The sequence below is a fragment of the Hypoxylon fragiforme genome (assembly GCF_022984875.1).
Source record: "Hypoxylon fragiforme strain CBS 206.31 chromosome Unknown GGS25scaffold_9, whole genome shotgun sequence".
NCBI classification, from domain to species: Eukaryota; Fungi; Ascomycota; class Sordariomycetes; order Xylariales; family Hypoxylaceae; genus Hypoxylon; species Hypoxylon fragiforme.
In genome coordinates, this window is record NW_026054764.1 from 969014 (window position 1) to 987884 (window position 18871).

Genomic DNA, 18871 nt, shown 5'->3' on the forward strand with positions numbered 1-18871 from the left:
ATGAGTTTCTCTTCGGCCCGGAGGCGGAGGGCCGCTAGCATCTCTAACGTCATGTACACCAACGCCGTCTACTTCCCTAACTACAAGATCTATAGCGGTGCGACGCCGGGGATGATGAACTACAGCTGCGTCAATCACGTGTATTATGCCTTCGCCCACGTTGCGGCAGATGGAACCGTGTTTGTGAGTTGCGACCATGTTTACTTATAAGCTGCAGCAGAAACAACTTCGCAGTTACGTCATATAAATAGTCTCCACGATACTAATATGCCCGGTATAGTTAAGCGACGAGTGGGCGGATACTCAGGCCCCCTGCGACGGTGTTCAGGGCGGTCTCGGATCTCTGATGCATCTTAAGCAGAAGCACCCGCATCTGCAAGTTATCATGTCGATTGGCGGCGGGACGTCGACTGAGACGTTCCCCATAGTCGCCTCCGACACCCTGCTGCGGGACAATTTCGCAAGATCTGCGCGGGGGCTCGTGGAAGCTTCTGGTTTGGACGGTATCGACAGTAAGAAAAGATGCCCTTATTCTCTCCATGCTACTTAGCACCCTCACTCCAACTATCTACATGGGTTTCCCACTCAGATACTAGATATTACGTAAATAGGTGACTAACAACCATTACAACTAGTTAACTGGGAATACCCCATAGACCTTCAACAAGGCGCCGACTTCGTTGCGCTCCTGGCCGCAGTGCGGATTCACCTTCCTGAAGAGCAATTTTTCGTGACAGCGGCATTACCGGCAAGCCGTCCGATTCTACAAAATATCGATATCGCGCAAGCTGCCGCATATCTCGACTTTGTGAACCTCGCCGCGTATGACTTCTACGGGCCGTGGTCGCACCGGAGCGGGCACCACGCGCAGCTGTATTCGATGAACAAGGACGAGACCTCGGGGTCTTCCGGCGTTTCTTACCTTCTAAGCCACGGCTGTCCGTCGAGAAAAATATTGCTGGGCATTCCGCTTTACGGACGAAGCTTTCTTGGCGTCAGTAGCCCTGGACACCGACACAAAGGCGCTGGAGGTGAGGATGGTGCATTTGAATACAATATGTTGCCAAGAAAACACGCGAAAGAAATGACCGACAAGCGAGTAGGGGCTGCGAGTTGTGTCGGAGGTGACGGAGGTTTCGTGAGTTACGATAATCCGGATACGGTAAAGATGAAGGCGGCGTACTGCAAACAAAAGGGACTCGGCGTAAGTTTTGTTTATTTTTTTCCTTGATTTTCTATCAACCCCCCTTTTCCAACTTGATTAAGGCCTTCTCTTCTGACTTGAAAATATTAGGGCTTATTTTATTGGACCGGCCCCGCCGATGCCCGAGAGAAACACCGAAGCCTGATTGCGGCCGGGTTCCGTGCCCTGCATAGTTCATGATTTTTTCCGCACAGGCGAGCTCGAGATCGACATGTTCAACAAATGGAGTTTGGATTGTTTCGCGGCTGCATTTTCATGGAGTTTGAAGTTGGGCTAGGGGTTTAGGGGTATATATACGTTACCGTTTGTTTTCGCTATCACATGCTCGCATCCGCAACTCGGCATAACACACCACTCACCAAACACCACATCCCTCCCAACTACTCAAATTTTTGTTGACTTTTCTTGCATTTTTGATTTGGGAGATATTGGAAGCCAGACCATAAAAAGAAGGGGAAAAGGCGTGGAAAAGGTGGACTAGGTGAACATACCAAAAACAGAACAAACTGCTCTGCTTACGACAAGAGTCATGAGATCAAGACGGTTAGATAGGCTCAAAGTTCAGACCAAGGGGTTTTGCATGTTCTTGGATATAGGATGGGAGCGTTTAGAGATAGGCGACTTGATTTAGGCTTTGGTTAGGCTTTATGAGGATATAAACGATATATGAAGTAAATACATTTTGATATCATGTTCAAAAAGAAAATCTATTCAAAAGATAAAAACATAACTATTTGTGAGTAGGAAACATCATGAATGCGTACCAAGTGGGTTAGGCATTGAACTTTTCGGTGAAGGGAGCGCTCACCGAAAAGTAAAAATGAGGAAAATGAAGTTAAGAAAGTTGAAAAAGGATGCAAAGTTTATTGATTCGATTGATTGGGTCGGATGCTGCCGCTCTTGGATGGGTGGAGACTAATGGAGGCCATGTGGAGACCGGTGAACGAAGGTGAAGTGCTATGCTATCGATAAACACATAGCTAGCTAAGTAGTATTGACACGTGATTAACTTCGCTCAGCTTAGATGCATAATTGTGCATATCCATGTGAAACGTCATCTTCTATCTCAATTTAGACTTACATGCATCTATCTAATATCTACACCTATCACCTACATACTTGAGCCTGCATAGGCACAACGATCAACTATCACCTTTCTATACATTGAACTCTACAGAACTTCATAAACTGAAAAAAGAGAGGAACAAAAAGAAGAAGGGCAAAGATAACTTAATAGCTAAGACCTAATGTCACGGTCACAGCACAAATCCCCCTTGCGCTACCGAAGATGAACGGCGTTGCAGCAAATGAGCCGCCGTCTTTAGACGCTGGTAAGCTGGTTCATTCCCTCCCCCCTAAGCTTCTTCATCTTTCAAATCGAATTATCATATAAAAAGGGGAGGACTCGACTGTAACTAACACAAGATTAGCTGACTACGACCCAATACAGCACCTTAACCTCCTCTTCTCTCATCCCTCCACCGTATCCTCTGTAGGCAACGTATCCTCTACTCTACAATCCCGTCACAATGAGCTTTCCGCCGAAATTTCAACTCTCCAGATGGCCCAGGCCTATGGACCCGATTCCTCCCTCGAACGCATGCAATCCGCCCAGGCCGAGCTAGCGAGCCTTTTCAAAAAGATCGAGACTGTGCGCTCGCGTGCCATTCAAACCGAGCAGAATATCACTTCTATGACAGCTGATATCAAGCGACTGGATGGCACGAAACGAAACCTCACCCTCTCCATGACAGCCCTCAAGCGACTGCAAATGTTGACTACCGCCTACGAACAGCTGAGAGGCTTAGCGAAAACGAGACAGTATAGGGATTGCGCTAGTTTGCTACAGGCTGTGCTGCAGCTTATGCGCCACTTTAATAGCTACAGAAGCATTGACCAGATTGCTACACTTAGTCGCGGCGTCGGCGAGCTTCAGAGGGAGTTGCTCGAACAAGTTTGCGAAGACTTTGAGATAGCCTTCGCCAAGGGTGAAGTTGGGGCGAGGAAAGCGACGCTGGTGGAGGCTTGTGGAGTCATGGATGCGCTCGGAGATAGCGCGAGAACGAGGCTAGTCGCGTGGTACGTGAATACCGAACTAAGAGAGTACCGCCAGGTTTTCAGGGGCAACGACGAGGCCGGCAGCTTGGATAATATTGGAAGACGTTATGCATGGTTTAAAAGAATGGTAAAAGGGTACGAGGAAGAACGTGCGGCCATCTTCCCGCCTCACTGGAGGGTTGGCGAGACGCTTGCCATGGCTTTCTGTGACGGCACGAAAGACGATTATAAGGGTATCCTGGAGAAGAGCATGAGGAAAGTGGACGGCGCCAAGGTTGATGTCAATCTTCTACTGAGCTGCCTACAGGAGACGATGGATTTCGAACAAACCCTTGAACGACGGTTTTCCAGCGAATCGAGAGCAAGCATCGATACGCTTAGTTCCGCAGACGAGAGGACACACACCTTTAATGGGTCGATATCCGTTGCGTTTGAGCCGTATCTAAGTCTCTGGGTTGAGTCACAAGATAAGGCACTAGCATCTATGATTCCTAAATACAAAAACCAACCTTTACTACCGACCGACGAAGAATTTTCCCCTCAGGCCGTTATAACCTCCGCCATCGAACTCTTCCACTTCTATAAACTCACATTATCACAATGCGCCAAACTATCTACAAGCGAACGACTACTCGACCTAACAGGGACGTTGGCCAAATACCTAGACGAGTATGCCCAACAAGTACTGCTTTCTATCTTACAGAAACCTGGTCAGACGGGGCCGTCTCTCGAAGATGTAGTTCTTGTGCTTAACACCGCGGACTTCTGGCATGCTAACACGGAGCAACTGGAAGAGAATATAAAAAAGCGCATCGACAATGATCTCATGTCTAAAGTGGACTTATCATCCCAAGCCGATGCATTTCTGGGTGTTGCCAGCGCCGCCGTTATAGCGCTAGTGAACAAAGTTGAGGCAGACTGTGAAGGGGCCTGGCGTGAGATGAAGAACACGAACTGGAGCAAGATGGAAAGTGTCGGGGACCAGAGCTCTTATGTGGGGGAGCTAGTATCTCATGTCAACTCCAAGGCACAGGAGATCCTCACCGTAGTGGTAAAGCAGCAGTACGCGCGCGCCTTCGCCGACAAGCTCGTCGAGCACATCGCCAACACATACGTTTTCACCGTCGTTCAGTGCCGTCCCATTTCCGAGGTTGGCGCCGAGCAGATGCTGCTAGATAAATACGTGCTCACCAAGGCTCTCGAGAGCCTGCTGTCTCACCACAATGCGCCTGGGGCCTCCCAGCAGCAACCGCACGCACCACCATCCAGCTTCGTCAAGCGTGTGAACGCCACCATGACACGCTTTGACCCCCTCCTCAAAACCCTTCAAGTGCGGCCCTCGCCTCCGGAAGGCCTGGTTCAAGCATATCTCATCCACATCGGCGACCGATCCGACACCAACTTCCGCAAAATCCTCGAACTCAAGGGGATCCGGAAGCAGGACCAGGGCCACCTAATAGAACTTTTCGCAATCCACCGCGATGGTCCCGCTGCTGGCTCCAAACTCGTAGCGCAGAGCCCACTGTTAACGCCGCTCATGAACGCACCGGGGATTTCGGGCGTCGGCGTAGGAATGGGATCAAACAACCTAAACATAGGACTCGGCATCAGCAGTCTCACGGGCGGACCGGGCGGCGCACAGGGCGCGCCTCGCTTCGACGCAGCGTCGCTAGGCGAGAAGCTTCTCAACGCCGCGCGCGACGGCGTCGAAAGGATGGGGACACCCGGGATGCACGAGCCGATGCAGTTGCCGGGGAACGGCGGCAGCAGCGGAGGTAATGGCAGTAGCGCGAGTGGCGGGAGCGGCCAGAACAACAATAATGCGGTGAGCATCAATGAGAACCTGAAGAGCTTTGGGAAGTTCTTCCGAAGGGATATTGGGGGGCTGGGGGTTAGGTTCGGGAAGAGGGATGGCAGTGTGGATGACGCGCAGGGGAGGGCGAAGTGAGTCCGTATATATATATATACCTAGTAACTTGAAGCAGCTGCCTAGGCACGTGGATGCGGCGGGGGAAAGGGGTGAAGCGATGAAGTTAGATAAGGTATATAGATGCCTACCTCTGTACACCAATACTATACCACAAGCCATCCTGCCTACTTTGTAAACGTCATTATCACTCAATAATAGCTGCATGTGATTGAACATGTATATACTGAATTAGTACTGGATACACGAGCGAAGCAGCATCATCTGCAGTTTTTTTTTTTCCTTCCGAGGGTCTCACCATTGCCTACCAGTTAGCTCCGATGAGACGAAGAAAGACAAAAACAATTCATCTCATTTCTTGCAAAAACGAATCCATGGCAATTAGGTACGTCAAGTCACCGTAGCCAACAGCTTGTCCATGTTTGATCTTCAGCCTGTCTATCCTTAGGTAGGTGCCTAACCCTTCTCCTGGCCGGTTAAGTCGTCCTAGTGATCAATCAAAACTAGAGGTACCTATCCAGGTAGACCTTTCTTTCCTTGCAGCAAAGTGATACGAAGTGGTGCAATTATCGCTAATTCCTCTACTGCGGCGAAGCCTTCCAGATCCTCTTGACGGCCTCGGTCAAGCCGACGTCGTTGGTCTCGAACTCGTACAGGCCGATGCCGACGAGGATGGTGGCGCTGTTGAGGAGCCACATGGACGCCTTGCGGGACTTGGGGTACTCGCGCGTGGGGACGTAGTCGACGATGACGGACTGGATGCCGAGGTGGCAGTGGACGAGCAGCAGCGAGCACAGGATGGCGTCGAGCCCCGGGTTCAGGGAGCTGCCCGCGAGGGGGGACAGGGTTAGCGGGATGATGCCGGCGGCGACGAGGCGCTCGAAGGTCCAGTGGTACGAGCCGTGCGTCGAGCTGGTGGGGGGGACGGGGGCTGGGTCGTTGACTGGTGGGAGTGTGTGTGGTTAGTATGTCTTGTCTTTAATGCCATACTACTCTAAGGCTGCATGAAATTTGGCATTTCGTAGTGGGGGAATAGAAAGGCAAGTCGCATACCGGATCCTTTGATAACCTCTGTGATAGTCGCGATATGTTAGCATGCCATACCCAAAGCAATATAATGGTGAGTAAAGTAAATAACTAACGTGGCCCAGGAGGTAATAGACTTCTCCGACTAGAAGCGTGAAAGCCAGCAACGCGCGCAGCGTCCTTTGCGATCGTCGGCCGGATCAGCTGCTGTCTTGTGAAAGTGGCCGTTGCGGCTCGTCGGGTGGAAGCGGCCAGGGCCGTCTGCCGCAGCAATGCTGGACGGATTATGGAAGCCATTGAGACGGAGACTGTGAAGAAAGGCTGTTGATACAAGTTCGGTTATGGGGGGATTGTACTATTAGCTGGTAGCCTCCCAGTTGCCTAACAAAACAGAATAAAAGAAAATGGTTGAATTGAATTGAATTGAATTTGAGACCGGCGATGATGCATTGGACATTGCCGAGGACCAAAAAGAATTACCTCTCGTTTGATTGGTTGGGCTTCGTCCGGGAAATGCCAGGCTTGGGATTACATAATACAGATCGGCGTCGGCCGTTTATCCAGGTACGACTCAATACTTGCATATCAGTACTTTAGGAATATTCTTGATATCGAAATAATCGAATTAGTTATCTTGTACTGGTTATTAGAACAGAGTCACTTTACAACTTTCAACTTACATCAACCCGAAATAGATGGCATAGTTAGTAGGCAAATGGTAGGTACACAACATGAAAACCATGTACGGCGGTATGACAAAGTTTACCTTGGATTATACCCACCCCAAGTCTTGAAGTTCTCTCGATAATTCAACCATCGAATACACTGAACCGGCTCCATACCCTGCTATTTGAACTTCTTTGTCTGTCAAAGAAACCCCGAAGGCGGTCAGAGCTGCCAGAAATCGGGAATTAACCAACGATGGTAGGGATTTGACAAGCCCCTGTCATGCTTACTGATGTAGCCAATCATCATTATACCGAGGTTCCCCATGGGCAATGATGAAGTTCAAAGACTAAGACAATGTAAGGAGGTACTACTATACATATTTACATATTATCACATATTCGCCCTCATCTCATCAATACCGTGTTCTTTACCGGTTACTCTGATCTTGAATTTTACCAAAAATTTGCAAAATTTGCAAAATTTCCAAGAATAGCCGAAATCATATAATACCATCGTAACTCACTCACTAGAAACTTACTCGTAACAGTTTCGAATCACTGCATAGTAATCAGGATATAAAACGAAGTAATCATGCGGGGCATCCAAATCACAGAATATGTCAAGGTGAGACGAAACTTGAAGCTGCGGTTGAGTAGCACGACAGTAAGATAATCAAAATATGTACTAACGTAGGTTTACCTACTCCTAGGGCCCGAAAGAGCTCAAGGTCTCAGAGCTCCCGGACCCGACGCCGAAGCCGGATCAGTACCTCGTCGAGGTTCACGCCGCGGCGACCAACTTCTTCGACATCCTGCAGATCCAGGGAAAATACCAAAATCAACCTCGTATGTTCGTACCCTAGGTACGCGAATATCACGGCTGACTAACCTATCTTAAATTAGCCTTCCCCTGGGTCTCCGGCGCCGAGTTCTCCGGCATCGTCCGCGCAACCCCCTCCAACGCCAAGTCCCCCCCTAAGTACCCCGTCGGCAGCCGCGTCTTCGGCGCCAGCGCAGGCGCGTACGCGACGCTCGTGTGCCCGGCAGAGCACGAACTACTGCCTGTGCCAAAGGGGTGGTCCTTCGTCGACGCAGCCGGGCTCTTCGTAACCGCGCCGACAAGCTACGGCGCACTAGTGCAGCGCGCAGGCATCAAAGCCGGCGACTGGGTGCTCGTGCACGCCGCAGCCGGCGGCGTCGGGCTCGCCGCCGTGCAAGTCGCCAAAGCCTTCGGCGCGACCGTGATCGCGACGGCCGGGACCCCGCGCAAGCTCGAGGTGGCCAAGCAGTTCGGCGCGGACCACGTCGTCGACTACCGCGATCCTGCGTGGCCGGACCTCGTGAAGAAGCTTACCCCGAAAGGCCGAGGCGTCGACATCGTCTACGACCCCGTCGGCCTCGTCGACAAGAGCACCAAGTGCATCGCGTGGAACGGCCGCATCCTCGTCGTCGGCTTCGCCGCGGGACAGATCGAGAAGCTGGCCATGAACAAGGTGCTGCTGAAGAACATCAGCATCGTCGGCATCCACTGGGGCGCGTACGCGCGCTTCGAGCGGGAGACGATACCCGTTGTTTGGGAGGGGATTGGAAAGCTGATCGAGGAAGGGAAATTTAGGGGCACGGTGTTCGCGGATAAGGAGTTTGTGGGGCTCGAGAGCATCCCGGATGCGCTGTTGGCGTTGGGAGGGAGGGAGACGTGGGGGAAGGTTGTGGTGAAGATCCCGCAGTCGGGGGAGAATAAGTTGTGAGGAAGGGGGGAGATATTTGTAGGTTAGGTAGGTACTCAGGGCACACGTCTTTAGCATTGGGTCTTTGGTTTTGGTTTTGGTTTTGGTCTTGGTGATTTAACATGGCCTGTGTACTTTTTTCATGTGCAAGCATAGGCTAGGCTAGGTAGATATGTTCTTGTGTCTAGATATATACATGTAGGTACAGAAGTGAAGAAGCATTCAACGAAGAAATTAGATGATACCCGTTTTAATAATGACGGCTTGAGTTATTCGGATGTCTTGAACATGATTTGGATGGATTCCTGTCTTTTCTTTTTTTGTGTTGCTTCAGTCCACGGTAGCATTTAAGAAGCCATGCTCGGCATGTCCCATGTACCTAATCTGAATCTGCATGCTCTCTAATACTCTGCGCTTCATCTCCGATACCGTCTTGACGATATCCATCTGCGGGAAGGCCCCGTGCGTGCTGCTGAAGTCGTGCTTCCCGAGTATCTCCCACATCTTCTCCAGCTCGTGCGGAGGCAGCGGGATCATATTCGGGATGCTCCACATGAAGGAGAAGCTGTTCATTCCTTGTGGTCGTTGGTTCCGAGTATTCCCCACCGCGTCCGTCTCCCAGCTGCCGAGTCCCGAGGGAGTGGTGACCAGCGTGTCGGCGACGAGGAGCCGTCCTTCATACAGCGCCACGCAAGAGCCTGGGAAGTGGCCACCGAGTTTCAAAATCTTGATCCCGGACGAGGCGCCGCCGATCTGCAGGTCTAATTCGGTCTCCTTGAAGAAGATTTGGTTCGCCGAGCTCTGCGTTGTCCACTGCTGGTCTTCGGTCGCCAGGTAGACAGGGCAGCTGAAGGCACGGGCCCACTCCACGTGCGTTGTGTAGTAGTGGGGGTGAGAGATGACGATGGCTTTGAGGCCGCCCATGCTCTTGATCTTACTGACGGTCTCGTAGTCAATGAGGGTGATGCAGTCCCAGAGCACGTTTCCTTGGGGGGTCTTGATGAGGATGGCCCGTTGTCCGATGCCCACTTTTGGCTCGGTGACGACAGAGAGGAACCTATCATCGCCGCATATGGGCGTCCACACGTTCTTAGAATTTGAGCGGACATCGTCCAATGTAGTGAAGCTCTGGCCCGAGGGAGGGGTGAATTGTCGTGGGTCATCACAGATGAAGCACGTCTTCAACTCCCGCCGGTCTGCTGTTGCGTACTGAGTCCCGCATGCCGTACACACTAACCATGAGCCGGTCATCTTAAGGTCATAATACATAGGCTGGCTGGATACCATGGTGAACATGGTTCTTTTTGGTTTGCACCCTCCAGAGGGTGACGATGATTGTGAATCTTTTTTTTCAATACCTGATCGTAGAAAAAACAACTTTTGGTCGACCTCCTTAATGAGCTCGATGGCCCTACTAGGTAGGTTAAAGCGGTTATGTCCGTTACAGAATATAAGTCGGATGAGAATTAGTGAGTTTTGAGACAACTTTTGTTACGGTCAGAAAAAGTCTAAGATTTAAAAATGACGTTTGACGTTTATGGATAATCTTGATCCCTTCTTTTTTTTTCATGAGCGTTGCCTGAATCAACATACAGTGCAGTTAATAATTCAGATACGAGATATGGGAAGCATCGCGGGGCGCATTGGTGGGGAAGAGAGAAAGACGACATGGAGAAGTGGGGGAATGGTGATAGTGCATAGAAATAGTTATGTACATACCGCGGGTAAGGATGCATGTATATACACACTAGGCACATGGCATGTATGTACTACATATATGCATGTGTATGCTACTGTATGCAGGTAGCTACATAGTAGCTGACTCCTACATGTAGGTACTCTAGGCAGCTTACATAATGCTAGTACGTGGCTTGAATCTAATATGTATAATATGTATAATTCAGGTACCACTCTGTCCAGTGGTAAAGTGACGCAGGTGACATGCAGTAATTTGTTGGCAGGTGGATTCCGTGTCTTTGCCCTACGTGCGGAAGGTATACGCGGTTATCTACGGCCGGCGAGGAAGGTGAGCTAGATACGGTAACGAAATGCGGGGATACCGGAGTCATCCGACTTGGACTTTAAATTATGTATTCAAGTTATACTACTAATGTAAGTACTATGTACTGTGTACTGTAATTTGTAGATAGGGACCAGAAATACGTAAAAGAAGGTCTGACCTGATCTGATCTTTATAGGTAGTCACTACTTGGTAGGTTTTACCTTATCTTTCAACTCCGACACCCGTGCATTCCAGATATATATATATTAATAACTCATTCTTGACATATTTGAACTTTGTCTCTTTCTCTCTTTACTACCTACTATACCTATACTATGTAGTAGTAGGCATTTAATACCTACATGATACCCAATACCCAACACATGCAGTGAATACCCAACATCATCTCCCTTCGTTCAAGCTTACTCTGTAAACTACATACTTACTATCCGTTTACTCCTTTAAGATGGTGTTCTTTCTCGATTATATCCAGCATAAACGTGACTGGTAAGTGACCTCCCTATTTCTCCTTACGCTACCCATTATCTATCACGGGTATAAATCCGGTTCCGGTAACTTGGGGTGAGACATACAATTTGGAGTGAGACATACCTTTCTCACAGTTACACAGCAAGTTCAAGCAAAATGAACGCGCAGAACGAATCCGGGGTTTAACGCAGTATCACGGTCCCTTCACTACACAGGACCGGGATATTATCAACAAGCCAATCGAGGAGTTGGTGAACGAAGTACATGATGGTGCACTTCAACCTATTGACCTCCTTCGTACCTATGGCAAGGTTGCGGTGAAGGCACACGAGAAAACAAATTGCTTGACCGAAGTTATGATCTCTGCGGCTGAAGGATGGATTACGGATGGCTCCATTAACCTGAAAGGCCCACTGGCTGGAATACCGGTGAGCTTAAAAGATACCATCAACGTTGGCGGCTTCGACTCCACTGTCGGTTACAGCAGCTTCGTCGGTAACAAGCCCGTCGAAGATGGTCCCCATACCAAAATACTCAAGGATGCTGGTGCCATTCCCTACGTAAAGACAAATATGCCCATTACGCTCCTTAGTTTTGAGTCCACGAATGATGTCTGGGGACGATGCACTAACCCTCACAACAACAAATACTCTCCAGGAGGGTCAACTGGCGGTGAAGCAGCTCTGTTGGCCTTGGGCGGGAGAATTGGAATCGGAAGTGATGTCGCCGGCAGCGTTCGAGCCCCTGCCCATTTCTCCGGTATCTACAGTTTACGGTGTTCGACTGGGAGATGGCCGAAGGGAGGGTTTGCAACGAGCATGCCCGGCCAAGAAGGCGTACCGAGCGTCTACAGTCCCATGACCAGGACCTTGGACGACTTGACGTATTTTACTCGCGCCATGGTCGGCATGCAACCCTGGAAGTACGACCATAGCGTTCACCCTCTACCTTGGAGACCTGAGATAGAAGAAGAATATGCATCCAAGGAAAAGTTCCGCATAGGTGTGATGAGGACAGATGGGGTTGTTGACCCTAGCCCAGCATGTATTAGGGCTATAGAAGAAACAGAAGTTGCCCTGAGACGAGAAGGCCACGAGATTGTCGAGATCGATCCGCCATCGCCGTACGAAGCCCTCCAACTTGGTGCCCTTTTATTGAACGCCGATGGCTGCAAAGTGTTCAAGTCGTTTTTCCGATTTGGCGAGTGGAACGATCCAGGGGCAGACCAGATGGACTTCTTTATGCGACTGCCCAGACCGCTCAAATACGTATATTACCTTTGGGTTAAGTACGTTCGACGAGACGATGTATGGGCTGGTCTCGTCAAGGATTGGCACGAGAAGAGTGTATTCGAGCAATGGCAACTAGTCTCTAAGCGTGAAACCTACAGGGCAAAGTGGTTCGACTGGTGGAACAAGGTTGATGTCGATTTCTTGCTGACACCTCCAAACGCCACACCTGCCGTGCCACATGATGGCATGAAGGATGCTGTGAGCAGCTGCGGCTACACATTCCTCTTCAATCTTGTAAGAAAGCATTCTGATCATTGTTACTGCACTGAAACTAATCGGAATAGGTCGATTATACCTGTGGTGTCATGCCCGTGACACACGTCGATAAACACCTCGACAGGTTACCATCCAACTTTAACATTAAGAAACTGAACGGAGTCGCTCAAGGTGCATACAAGCTCTATGATGCTGAGGCGATGCATGGACTACCTGTCGGCATACAAATTGTGGGCCGAAGATTAGAAGAAGAAAAGGTGCTCGCAATCATGAAGAGGATAGAGAATGCTCTTGGCGACGAGAGGTATCAACTACTTGATATCGACTGATTAATCTATATGAAGTGATACGTTGGGAGATGTGCTGATGATATCCGTGGATATAAGATATGCGTCGATATATGTTTGCCTTAGTCCCGGCGGTTACTGTCGGCGGTTTCGAAACCAGGTTCTTCGCTAAGACAGCCAGAAAAATCATCATTAGAATTAAAATAAATTGAAACTTACTTCTTAACAGAAAGATTTTAAATATGGGAATTGAGAACATGCCTGGACCCGTTACGAGTGGCTTGCATGCGCAAGTCCAAGTATAAGTGCTCCGATCTCGGGCGGCTGTTCAGCCGCGCTGATCGGGGCCGGTACGGAAGACTTCTTTATAAGTAAGGGATAAGTCCTCGAAGGATACTTTATGTCTAGGATGTTGAATTTACGTTATTTCTACTGTTTTACAGAATATCATACGATATTCCTTGTCTTCTAAACCTTGGCGAGAAAACCTCTTCTTACAAGTCGGTACATCTACAGGCGAATAATGGCCGAGGAAAAGAAAGACCACTGGTCGTCTGAGGTGAGTTAACTACGGACTGCACCTCGAACACTGCCCATTTCACAGTAGCGTTCTAACATTACTTGTGGCACCAAGGCATACCAGAACGCGGCCTCCTTCGTGCCGAAGCTCGCGACCAAGATCGTGCAATGGCTTGATCCGCAGAAGGACGACGTCATCTTAGATATAGGATGCGGCGGTACGTTTCCCATCCTCATATACTGAACTGACTGAACATCTCAGCTTACGTCTGCATGTCCTAGATGGCGTGCTCGATGTCCAGATCCACGAGGTTCTAGCGCAAGGAAATGGTAGTATCCATGGCACTGATGCTTCGCCGGCTATGATCGAAGCAGCGATAGAAACTGTTAAGAAAGCCGGGACTGCCAAGTGCACGTTCGAAGGTAATTGCTGCCTCTGTTTTCGTTACCTTCCTTTCCCTGTGACATCTTAAGTCTATATATGCAGGGTTTCATAGTGCCTAACAAACTTGTTCGTAATCAACATACTGACCTACTTAACAGTCGTCGACGCCGTTGAACTCGCGAAGGCGCCACATCTACAACGCGGACAATACACCAAGCTCTTCTCCAACGCAGCACTGCACTGGGTCCTCGGGCAGTGCAAAACCGACGCCGCGAAACAGGCGGAATTCTTCCGCGCAGCACGGGACGCGCTCGTGCCCGGCGGCACCTTTGCCTTCGAGATGGGCGGCCTCGGCAACGTGTCAGAGATGCGGGCGGCGCTCCTCGGGGCCGTGGCGCGGCGGGTCGGGCTCGCGAAGGCCGTCGAGCACGATCCGTGGTTCTTCCCCGACGAGGCCTGGGCAAAGACGGTGATGGAGGAGACGGTGGGCGGATGGAAGGTAGAGAGGGCAGAGAGGGAGTATAGGCCTACGACGGCGGATGTGGGAGGGGTTGAGGGCTGGGTGAGGTTATTCGGGGCGAGCTTCTTTGAGGCGTTGCCGGAGGGGAAGGAGAGGGAAGAGTGTGTGAGGGAGGTGGTGGATGTGCTGGAGGTGGTGTGTAGAAACCCGGGTAGTGGTGGTGGGTTCCATCTTGGGTATGTGCGGTTGAGGGTGTTGGCGAGGAAGTTGTGAGTGCCTGCCTTCCTTCATGCTTGCCATGCCTACCTGATCTGGTGATTAGGTACTAGTGATAGTAATATTGAAGTGATCCTCGGTATTATTGCCTGGTAGGGATTACTTAAACTCAAAGTCAAAGTTCTGGACTTCTCGATGCCTAAACGGCCTCGACTTCCAATTCGGTTGAGTTCCAAGGTTGAAGGCCTTAAGGATGGATGATTCAGGGTTCCACTAAACAGTGTTTAAACTCGTACCTGTGTGGCGTAACATCCTAGCACATGAAAGAGAGTCAACCCCTCAATATATTCTCTGTCGATAATACGAGGCCATTTACCCACTTGTCTAACGATAACGAAGAGGAGAAAATGCTGTTAAATATCGAATCATGAACATCACCGAGGCATCAAAATAAATTACCTGATGGACAACAATTAAAGCCAAGAAACTAAATACCTAGCACTCAGTTACATGCTTTAGGTTGCATGTGGGGTTGTACTACTTCGATATCATCCCGCCATCTTACTTCCCTAGGGTACCTACCTAGAGTACCTACCTAGGGTATGTTACATAAGAAATCGATAACTTTAGTTATCTCCTACGTCGTACATTCTTTAAAAAGAAAATCATATTCCTCCCAAGTTTTTGATCCACTTTGGGCTCACCGATTTATTCAATTTTCTCCGTTTTCCTACCCCATCTCTCATTCCTAATACCTCATACTTGAATAAACCAGGAAACACCCATCCGATCAGAACAGTCACTGATATCCGGCCATGTCTGCCGACGACCAGCAGTTTTTGGACTTGGTTAGTAATTTTATTTTACATTTTATCCTATCTAGAGAAAGAGAAAAGATGAATGAGTAAAACGAAGACTGACAGCATTTTGACATGTGATAACAGCTCTCGTCCATCCCGAACCAGATCCGACGGTATTCGGGGGACGTTGCCGATTATGTCGACAAGGCTGTTGACAAGGTCGCCGAAGATCTTCGAGATACACTATCCTCGGCTCCTTGGGTGCCTGACTACATACGACCGACACCTCCGGCTCGGCCGCCACCGGTCGAGATCATACCCTTGACCAGCTTCGAACGAGTCCAAGATTGGATCTCTCGCCATAAGCTTCTTACTGGCGCGGTAGTGTTTGCTATCGGCTATGCTACGTACAGAACAGTACGACATACGAAGCTGTCTCGCAAAGCCCGCCGAGCAAGGCGTGCCCGCAATGGCGGAAGACTAGAGGTTGTCGTCATTGCTGGCTCGCCCACGCTACCCCTCACTAAGACGTTGGCTCTAGATATGGAGAGGAAAGGCTTCATCGTATTCGTTGTCTGCAATACAATCGAAGACGAGGTCACCGTCCAGGGCTTCTCGCGACCGGACATCAAGCCGTTAGGGATTGATATCACCGATGTAAGTTGTCTTCTTGATTGAGCACCTAGTGTCTTGTTGCATGACTAATATGAATATGAAACCTAGCCCACGAATGCTGGCCAATCTATCGAACGATTTGCATCCTACCTACAAGCAGCGCACGCGTCAGTTCCACGAGCCAAGGCAAATCTCTTGGAATTGAAGGCCGTCTTCCTGATTCCTTCACTCAACTACCAAACATCACCAATAGCTACCATTCCCCCATCGAGCTTTGCTGATCTGTTCAACACCCATCTCCTACACCCTATCCTCACCATCCAATCCTTCTTACCTCTACTCACGTCCCGAATGAAGTCCTCCAGTGATCAGCCAACAACACCCAAGGTTCTTGTCTTCACTCCCTCTATCATCTCATCTATCAATCCGCCCTTCCACGCCCCTGAAGCAACCGTATGTTCCGCGCTCTCCGCATTTACCGAGGTCCTGACTGCCGAGCTGCGCCCTCTCGGCATCCCCGTTACCCATATTCAACTTGGTACGTTTGACTTTGCCGGTTTCACGCCTGTACGCGGTCCCATGCAAATGCTACCCCCTCCCATAGAGGCCCAGCAGTGGCCCGAAGCGGCCCGCCTAGCCTATGCCCGGAACTACGTATCACAGTCAGGCTCTGTCATCTCCGCCGGTCGTATTCGCGGCCTCCGCGGTAGCTCTTTGCGCGATCTTCACCATGCTGTGTTCGATGTTGTCGACGGCTCTGAAAAGAGCGATGTTGTGCGCGTCGGTCTAGGCGCTGGCCTGTATGGATTTGTGGGTCGTTGGGCGCCTAGAGGCTTGATCGCGTGGATGATGGGGATCCGAAAAGTAGATGAATTGAGTGCATGGGAGACGTTAAACACCGCGAATAGGAGCAGAAGTGGGAGTGCCGCTGGCAGCGGAAGCGGGAGTGGTAGTAGGAGTAGGAGTGGAAGTGAGAAAAGCGTGAGTAGTGAAACCGGCGAGAATGTCGAGGGAAGCGAGTTCATCTCTGTACCCAGTCACGATCATGTGTGGAGGAAGGATGAGCTCTGATCAATGACTTTCTTTCCTTGCGTAATATTGGGCTCTGGGCATGGGGCTGGGTAGGTGGGCATGGGATGGCTAGGTGGGTAGCTGGCATGCTCGGTTTATGATGCTATGATTTGATATGTCAAGGTTATGTTGTGTATATACGTTGGAGAGATGAAGCCGAAATTTTTCGACACTTGCGCCTGCACTTGGAAGAACAAACTTTGCTACTCTTAACACGAATGGGTGGTTCCCGGGTCACCTCAATACAAAATGGAAATCTCACGATGAATAATTCTCTAGGTAGCTAGCAGTAAAGCTTTTTTTTTAATGTTATGAAATGGTTTATTGCTTGATATCTTGAACTACCTAACAATGTCCCCGGGGTATCTTGAGCTCGTAAACTTCCTAGAAAAGACCCCCCTAACATATGTAGTTGGTTAATCCAAGGTGTTTAATCTAGCAAACATGGCCTGACATTCATTTCCACTTGAAGCAATCCTACGAGAACCCCCCGCCCGTTGAGCATCATGTCCTTCATCCTCGTATCGTGATTCGGTGACTGAGTAGGTATCTTACACTGTAGCGCGTACGTATCGACTGGGAGGTACGAGGTAATGTGCGTAGAAGTAGACGCAAACGGTGGCTTCTACACTGTCTTGTCGGGTCGGGATCGAGTGTTCTCTGTGGAGGTTTTGTTGGGATATCGAGGGCGAACCCGTTACTAGCGTGGCCGTCTCGAACCTCAGCCTCTTCAATGATGGCCCCGTCCCCGCCCAAACTTCCTATCGCCTCTTCCTCTCCACCGACCACCCCGTCCACCTCCAAACCTGTCACCTCTTCCTCCCCTATCATCCCTATCCCGTCGTCCAAACTCCCTCGGCTCATCATCCATTCCAAAATCGTCTCTCCGGATCGGCTCCTCGGGTATCACATCCGCCTTCGCGATCGGCTTCTCGAGATTCTTGTCCCACCGCGGGTGCGCGCCGTCCTTGCACAGCTTGCCCTCGGGGCAGAAGCCGGCGAGGTAGTACGGGCACAGCTTCCGGCGCACGTGCTTTTTGCTGCAGGTCGGGCCCAGGGGGCAGAAGCCGCGGTCGTAGTGCGGGCAAGGGGGCAACTTGGACTGGGGGTCGATGTGTAGATAGAGGCACTCGTCGCCGTTGGAGCAGTAGCCGTTGCGGACGAAGAAGTTGCACTCGGGCATCTTGCGCAGGTTGTACTCGTGCAGGAACTCGCAGCTCTCGCCCTTCTTGCACAGGGCGCGCAGCCAGTGCTTGCACACGAGCGAGTTGTAGCTCGCGTTCGTGCTGCTCGCCGCGTTCGGCGCGACGTGTCGGTCGCCGCAGGAGGAGCCCGCCGGGCAGTGGCCCGCGACAAAGGCTTTGCAGACGGGCCGGTTGGGCGGGAAGCCGTGGCCGTAGGTCGAGCGGAGGAAGGGCGAGAAGCTGAAGGTGTAGGAGGGGGCTTTGTGCTCGAGGATCTGCTTCGCTAGCTCGGAGGGCGGTGGGGGCGGCGCCGTGGTCGTCGCCATGATGGGTGGAGTGGTGGGGCGATGTCGATAGAGTTTTTTTTCTTTTTAAATTGCGTTCCTTGTTTTGATGTTGTTGGTGGTGTCGTTTATAGTATAATGCGTATGAGTTTGGGAGTGGTATTATGGAAGTGTGTTGTGTAATGTACTTGGTTGGAATTAAAGAATTCACGTACCTTGGTAGGTACGTAAATACCCTGGTTGGAATTGAACTCAATTGATAACAGGGACGAGACAGCTTATGTGGGGCGGGTGGATGAGATAAGACACCTATTAGGTACATATAGTGCTTAGAAGCACAGTCCCACAGCTACTACTAGTACTGCATACACTAGTGCGGGGTATGCAAGTAAATAGGATACCTATGACCAAATTCATCAAGAAATCCAAATGCTTTGTAGC

The 18871-nt window shown here is 50.3% G+C and overlaps 9 protein-coding genes across 9 annotated transcripts; 6 read left to right on the forward strand and 3 right to left on the reverse strand.

Moving 5' to 3' along the window:
* On the forward strand, positions 1-1384 carry GGS25DRAFT_515814 (glycoside hydrolase family 18 protein; the record flags this gene model as incomplete). The annotated part of the gene is made up of 4 exons (XM_049263124.1): positions 1-183; positions 281-512; positions 636-1204; positions 1295-1384. 4 exons carry the CDS (start codon positions 1-3, stop codon positions 1382-1384), a joined length of 1074 nt encoding a protein of 357 aa, XP_049112935.1.
* Positions 1385-2273: 889 nt separating this feature from the next.
* GGS25DRAFT_445552 (Vps53-like protein) lies at positions 2274-5573 on the forward strand. Its single transcript, XM_049258776.1, has 2 exons — positions 2274-2535; positions 2635-5573. Exons 1-2 carry the CDS (start codon positions 2493-2495, stop codon positions 5208-5210), a joined length of 2619 nt encoding a protein of 872 aa, XP_049112936.1. The 5' UTR covers positions 2274-2492; the 3' UTR covers positions 5211-5573.
* On the reverse strand, positions 5374-6673 carry GGS25DRAFT_506616 (CybS-domain-containing protein). Its single transcript, XM_049262331.1, has 3 exons — positions 6332-6673; positions 6243-6260; positions 5374-6132 (listed from the first exon to the last, which is right to left on the reverse strand). Exons 1-3 carry the CDS (start codon positions 6510-6512, stop codon positions 5771-5773), a joined length of 561 nt encoding a protein of 186 aa, XP_049112937.1. The 5' UTR covers positions 6513-6673; the 3' UTR covers positions 5374-5770.
* A 222-nt stretch (positions 6674-6895) lies between these two features.
* Positions 6896-8786, forward strand: GGS25DRAFT_445568 (NAD(P)-binding protein). The gene is made up of 3 exons (XM_049258778.1): positions 6896-7508; positions 7594-7729; positions 7787-8786. The coding sequence occupies exons 1-3, from the start codon at positions 7476-7478 to the stop codon at positions 8629-8631; spliced, it is 1014 nt and encodes a 337-aa protein (XP_049112938.1). The 5' UTR covers positions 6896-7475; the 3' UTR covers positions 8632-8786.
* Positions 8787-10027, reverse strand: GGS25DRAFT_445557 (beta-lactamase-like protein). The gene has a single exon (XM_049258777.1). The coding sequence runs from the start codon at positions 9904-9906 to the stop codon at positions 8941-8943; it is 966 nt and encodes a 321-aa protein (XP_049112939.1). The 5' UTR covers positions 9907-10027; the 3' UTR covers positions 8787-8940.
* A 953-nt stretch (positions 10028-10980) lies between these two features.
* Positions 10981-13206, forward strand: GGS25DRAFT_445709 (amidase). Its single transcript, XM_049258782.1, has 3 exons — positions 10981-11119; positions 11244-12627; positions 12678-13206. Exons 1-3 carry the CDS (start codon positions 11079-11081, stop codon positions 12936-12938), a joined length of 1686 nt encoding a protein of 561 aa, XP_049112940.1. The 5' UTR covers positions 10981-11078; the 3' UTR covers positions 12939-13206.
* Positions 13180-14912, forward strand: GGS25DRAFT_445670 (S-adenosyl-L-methionine-dependent methyltransferase). Its single transcript, XM_049258781.1, has 4 exons — positions 13180-13455; positions 13531-13633; positions 13698-13838; positions 13959-14912. Exons 1-4 carry the CDS (start codon positions 13420-13422, stop codon positions 14531-14533), a joined length of 855 nt encoding a protein of 284 aa, XP_049112941.1. The 5' UTR covers positions 13180-13419; the 3' UTR covers positions 14534-14912.
* On the forward strand, positions 14913-17394 carry GGS25DRAFT_445654 (DUF1776-domain-containing protein). Its single transcript, XM_049258780.1, has 3 exons — positions 14913-15324; positions 15421-15933; positions 16000-17394. Exons 1-3 carry the CDS (start codon positions 15292-15294, stop codon positions 16960-16962), a joined length of 1509 nt encoding a protein of 502 aa, XP_049112942.1. The 5' UTR covers positions 14913-15291; the 3' UTR covers positions 16963-17394.
* Positions 17260-18658, reverse strand: GGS25DRAFT_506626 (uncharacterized protein). The gene has a single exon (XM_049262332.1). It carries the CDS (start codon positions 18470-18472, stop codon positions 17693-17695), a length of 780 nt encoding a protein of 259 aa, XP_049112943.1. The 5' UTR covers positions 18473-18658; the 3' UTR covers positions 17260-17692.
* Between the last annotated feature and the right edge of the window lie 213 nt (positions 18659-18871).